Source organism: Talpa occidentalis, unplaced genomic scaffold, assembly GCF_014898055.3.
Source record: "Talpa occidentalis isolate TD23 unplaced genomic scaffold, MPIMG_talOcc4v2.1, whole genome shotgun sequence".
NCBI classification, from domain to species: Eukaryota; Metazoa; Chordata; class Mammalia; order Eulipotyphla; family Talpidae; genus Talpa; species Talpa occidentalis.
Window position 1 is genome coordinate 44,296,237 of NW_026555331.1, and position 6,355 is coordinate 44,302,591.

Sequence of the window (6,355 nt, forward strand, 5' to 3'; positions counted from 1 at the left end):
ATTATTGAAGAGCCATTCATTGCCCACTCCTGACACTGCATTTCCTCATTGGTTCTCCCTGAGAGTCACATGATTTAGACATATTTGAAAAGAATCTTCCGAGGCTTTGTCATTACATTTCAGTTTCCTGACTCCAACCAGAACTGTGTTGAATTTTCATCCATCAGAATGAACAACAAATTTCTGGGCACCTGGAAACTTGTCTCTAGTGAGCACTTTGATGATTATATGAAGGCTCTGGGTAAGAAATGTTCTTTCTTGTTCTGATTGAGAAAACCCTTTTTGAGAAAGTTATGGGGAATATTTCCTTCTAATTCCTTTTTTCAGGAGTTGGGAAGTTTGAAGTACAATACTATTCTGGGATTAATATTTTTGACATTAATATTTTGACATTCTGATCATTTGTTTGCAGCAGTTTTAAGCTAATCAGGAGTTGCTCAAATGCATGAACTCCCACTGATTTCAAGGGCAGTTTCATATCAATACAGTTTTGGTTTTAAGGCTTTGGAGAAGTCTTAGAAATTTAGTGAACCCATACTCTGGATTTCCTGAAAAGTAGTATTAGAACAACTAAAGTGCTCATAATTAAGGAGTTAAATATATTCAAGATAATAGAAAACTTCTCATTTAAAATTTTATGTTTAACTAACTCTATCTCTAGGTTGTCTCTAATATTACTTACATATTAGAGAGTTTGTGAAAAGGAAATGTGTCCTAAAGCAGGATATCCATCAGGTAGGGAAGTTAGATGTGGGGCATGGCAGTGAATTCAAACTCAGGTACACTAACATCAGATTTTCCTGGAGTTGGAACAGTGACTGAATATAGAAACACCAAGCATTAGGTACATAAACTTTATTTTATACAATCTCCAGGGAATGTTCCATAGCTATAAGCACAATAGGTGTGAACAGTTTAGAAATTTAGAGTTCTTTGATGCAATAGTGTTGTCAGTGATCTCAGTTTACCATGCTTGTTGAAGTGCTTATAGCTTTACTTATCTGTTCAGAAAGTGTGTGAGAAAGGCTCTATTTTAGATAAAAATGAGAAGAATCATTTCATGTTTCCTGGGAAACTATGAGAAGTTATGGGAAGAGACCCATACTATTGGTTACATTTATAGACTACACCTAACATGTAAGGAAGAAGCAAAATAATAGAAATCCCCAATGAAATACTCCCCACTTCTGTCATTTCCAATATTAGAGTATAGAAGAACACTTGAGGGGTTAGCAGAATATAGATCCTCAGGATCTACTGCAGATATTATCATTTAGTTTGATAAAAATTATTCTAAATCATGTACAACAAAAGATTAGTCAGAATTAGAAGATTGGTTCCCAATTTTTTATTGGTTGTAATGCTTCCTTTTTTACTTTGTAGAAATAAATGTATATATAAATATATACACATACATATGTAACTAGTTTTTGTTTTGCTACATATTAACCTCATTAGATGTTTCTGTTTTCTATGTATTCCTATAGTCTTGGGTAATAGTAATAAAACTTAAGTCTAATTTTCTCCAAATGCAGAAAAAAATCATTTTATGAATCTATAGTCATTTGAACTGCCAAGATCTTGAAAGTAGCTAGATAATTATTTTCTACTAGCTAGACTTAGGAACAACAATTTCAGAAGTGAGATTCCATCAAGGATGTGAGGGGAGTTCTTTTCTATATCCATAACATATGATTGGGGGGAAGAGTCATGGAAAAGTGTATATAATAAGGTCTCATTTTAAAATATATCTTTAATATTTACATGTACAAACTAAAATGTCTAGAATGTCTAAAATGTCTAAATGTCTAGAACGATCTATACAAAACTATAGTTAGCAAATTTCTTTTCTTTTTAATGAAGTATCATTATTTTACATCTTTGTTAATTTTTTTCACAATATAGAATTTCACCCCTCAGGTGTGGTCACCATAGTTCTCCCTCCACGAAAGCACCCACAGTCCTCCTCCATAGTCCATTGTGCTCTCCTTCCCTTCCCCACCCTTTTCTCCCCTCCTGTTCTCCTTCCCCCTACCCCTCTCCTCCTAGAAGCCTCAGATCTTTGGTCAGCTTTCAAGGGTTGGTTTAGTTGGCAATTTTCAATGGAACTTGAGATCAGATGTGGTAAAAATGGGAAACTTGGACTACTTAGTCTGAGTGCTTTTATCTTTAAAATTTGCCAACATTACTCTTTTTTCTGTTTTTTTTTTTTAATAGAGGCATGTTTTATTTATTTATTTATTTGTTTGTTTGTTTGTTTATACATGCACTGGGTACAGTCAGAAGCGCGGGAGGGTGAGAGAATTCACCAGAGCCAGAGCGGGGAGCAGAGCAGGCAGAAGGACCGAAGTACACTGCTGAGGGGAGCAGCGGGCGGCAGGAGAGGTCTGCGCACCATGTGGGACCCTCCTCCGGTGGCCGGGGAGCAGCCGGGGATCGAACTGGTGCCGCAGAGGCTGCGGGCAGCTTCACAACCCAGCGCTCAACCGCTGCACCACCGGGGAGGCCCATTGCCAACATTACTCTTGCAATAACAAAACCTAAAATAGTTTATTCCATGGACATGTATATCCAGCAGGTGGTAAATCATGGGGGATCTTCAGTAGTAAGTGATACTACTGCCATTTACACACCTGGGTGCCTGTGAGCATAGACTGTAGCCACTTGTAATCTCTCTAGATTCATTCTTTTGATCAACAAAATTCTAACATTGTTTTGATTTTCAGGTGTGGGTTTAGCAACCAGAAAGCTGGGAAATTTGGCCAAACCCACTGTGATCATCAGCAAGAAAGGGGATATTATAACTATAAGAACTGAAAGTACCTTTAAAAATACAGAGATCTCCTTCAAGTTAGGCCAGGAATTTGAAGAAACCACAGCTGACAATAGGAAAACAAAGGTAAACTTTAATGTTTCTCTTCAAAGTTGGCTCAGTCTACCACTTGAGAGATAGAAGGACTCCTTACAGGGCTCAAAAGAGTGGACTATTCTATTCTGTTAAAAATGAATGTGCTTCATGAGAAACCTATATGAAAAACAATTGTGAATGGACTGCTTCTTCATCAACCAAAGCTAAAGCCACTCAATTATGTAAACTTGTCTTTCCAGACCACTGTGACCTTGGCAAGGGGTTCATTGAATCAAGTGCAGAAATGGGATGGCAAAGAAACAACAATAAAGAGAATGTTGATGGATGGGAAAATGGTAGTGGTAAGAGTGTTTTCACTTCTAAGTACATAAATAATGTTATTTAAATAGAGATATTAGTTATATTAATTTCAAACTATTTTTTTGTAATGCAAAAAAAAGTCTAAAAATAAAGTAGGAGTTCGTGTTTGGGTGATATTTAACTCATAAAGACTCATCTACTATACTTCAAATATAGGTTCAAAATTTTAGAAATAATAAAACTTATTTTAAAAATACAACATCAAAAAATGGTGGTAAATTTAAAGAAAGTATGGGTAAACCTCACTAGTGAACTCATGAAAAGCAAGTTTAAGTGTGTTTTCTGTTAGGTAACATTGATTTACAGCACTGTATGTGATTCACTGGCATGGGGTCACACCTCCTCAGCTACATGGCACCAGGCCACACCTACCACCAACGCACCTGTAGTCCTCTACCATAATCTGTGGTACCCCCTCCCTCTCTTGCAGCCTCAATTACGCAGTCAGATTTCTAGAGTTTGTTACTGGCTTGGTTTCATTTATACCTTTTGTTTGTTTCCCTATATTCCATATATAGACATTTCATATCTATATATGTGTATTAAAATATCGGTATTTATCTTTCTCCTTTGGATTCATTTCTCTTAGAATTATCCATTATCTCTTTCAGTTCCATCTGCCATAATGAATGGCAAGAGTTCATTTTATTTTTTTAAAAGATTTATTTATTTATGCATACAAGAACTGGAGTGCAGGCCAGAAATGCGGGGGTTTTTCACCAGAGACAAAGTGGGGAGCAGAACAGGCAGATGTACTGAAATACACTGTGGGGGGAGCAGTAGGCAAGACAGGAGAGGTCTGATGTGCCATGTGGCTTAGCTTTGTGACTGGGGATTGAACTCATGCTGCAGTGGCTGCAGTTAGCTACACAGTGCTGCATTTAATCCCTTGCACCATAAGGGAGGCCCCTCATTTTTTTTTTTTATAGTTGAGTAGTATTCCATGGGATGTGTGTGTGTGGAGGGGGCATTCTAATCCACTCCTCTAAACTCTGCACTTCGATTGTTTCTGTAACTTGGCTATTATAAAGAGTGCTGTAATGAACGCAGGACTATATATATCTTTTGGAATTAATGGGGTTTTCCCCCATTCTTTGCCTAAATATCTAGGAAAAGAATTGCTGGCTCAAATGGTATATCTATCTTATTACTTTGAGAAATATCTGTACTATATTTCATAAGACAAGTCTAAATTTTAAAAGCAAGCCAAATTATGAATGACTCGTAGAATATTTGCGGTGTCTATAGTTATCTATACTGGTTTTGCTTTAAGAATCTTAGCAACTTGGATTAAACTATGTCAGTAATTCAAGCTGAACTCATCCTAGACTTATTTTAGTCAACAGATAAGAATAATGACAAAGGTTATAAAAGATGAATTCTAATGACTTTATTGTTTTGGGTTCTGTGCTTAATATTAACTCATACATTGAATAAAAATAGATTCATGTACTGTTTGGATTGTTTTTTTTTTTTTCCTTTAGAACAGAGATTCTTATTCTTAGTACCACAATAGGTTTACCTGGGGAGTAAATACCAATCTTTAACACAGATCAATTGCACGTAAAAGTCTTGGGATAGTAACCACCAGTTTTTTTAAATGTTCCCTTGATAATGCAAATGTGCAGATAGTTTTGAAAATCATTGCTTTAGTAGATTTAAATGCATAGAAATTATGCATAAAGCCTTGCCACAGAAAAAATTCTTCTGCAGTAGCATGGATTAGTTTTAGTTATAATTCTTTTTTTTTTTTTTTAAGAGGCATGTTTTTATTTATTTGTTTGTTTGTTTTTGTTTTTATACATGCACTGGGTACAGTCAGAAGCGCGGGAGGGTGAGAGAATTCACCAGAGCCAGAGCAGGGAGCAGAGCAGGCAGAAGGACCGAAATACACTGCTGAGGGGAGCAGCGGGCGGCAGGAGAGGTCTGCGCGCCATGTGGGACCCTCCTCCGGTGGCCGGGGAGCAGCCAGGGATCGAACTGGCGCAGCAGAGGCTGCGGGCAGCTTCTCAACCCAGCGCTCAACCGCTGCGCCACCAGGGAGGCCCTATAATTCTTAAATTGTTAGAGTTTGACATACTGATATTTTATTCCTTTCTAAGTTTAATCCTATGAGTTTTTTTTTTTCATTATAAACTTGCTGTTCCTTTGAGAAACTTTGAGTTTTATATATGCAATTAATCTCTCTCTTTTTTTTTTTAAGGAATGTAAGATGAAGGGTGTGGTCTGCACCAGGATTTATGAGAAGGTCTAAGAAAATCAGTTCCTTGTTGAAATGATATATGGTCAACTGACGTTGGAAATCAACTATTTCCATTCGCAAAGCCTGACTACACTGAAGTTTGCTTGTTTTTGCTTTCCTCTAAATAGATTAAATTTGCAAAGGACTAAACTCATAAGTAATCCAAAATTCAGTATTAAAATTTATTGTTTCAAGTTTTAACATTTTCACATTATATACATTAAAGTTTGTATATTGGTCAGATAAAGTTAATAATATCATTTAATTATCTGTGAAATTGTAACCTATGCCACATTTTGTATATTTGAAACATACACACACACACACTTTGTATATTTGCAAAAGGAAGTACATCTATTGATGAGGGGTGGCAAATTCAAATACCTCCAGCAGCTAGGAAAGTAATGAGGGAGGCATATCAGAAATGTAGCAACAACAAAAAGATACTGTTTTGAACTTAGGAATCCTAATTTTAAATAAAAGGGCACTTCTTCTCTAGTCAATTTTTTTAAATTGAGGGGAAATTTATAGACAGTGAAATGCACAAGTATTAAGTGTTCAATTCACTGTGACAAACACATGCACCCATATAGATCACACCTTGGCCAAGATATAGGATATCTCCATAATGTCAGAAAGTTTTCTCAGGCCCCTTCCAGCTCAAACTCCTATGTTGTCCTATATCCACCAAAAGCAAGTAGTGATTTGGTTTCTATCACCATAAGTTAGTTTTTTTTAAAAAAAATATTTATTTATTTATGCATACAAGAGCTGGAGTACAGACCAGAGATGCAGGGGTGAGAGGATTCACCAGAGACAGAGTGGGGAACAGAATAGGCAAACTGACTGAAACACACTGCTGAGGGGAGCAGCGGGCGAGACAG

The 6,355-nt window shown here is 36.6% G+C and overlaps 1 protein-coding gene across 1 annotated transcript; it reads left to right on the plus strand.

The window, feature by feature from the left end:
- Positions 1-122: 122 nt before the first annotated feature.
- Positions 123-5,611, plus strand: LOC119240456 (myelin P2 protein). The gene is made up of 4 exons (XM_037504867.1): positions 123-241; positions 2,727-2,899; positions 3,109-3,210; positions 5,433-5,611. The coding sequence occupies exons 1-4, from the start codon at positions 169-171 to the stop codon at positions 5,481-5,483; spliced, it is 399 nt and encodes a 132-aa protein (XP_037360764.1). The 5' UTR covers positions 123-168; the 3' UTR covers positions 5,484-5,611.
- The last annotated feature ends 744 nt before the right edge of the window (positions 5,612-6,355 follow it).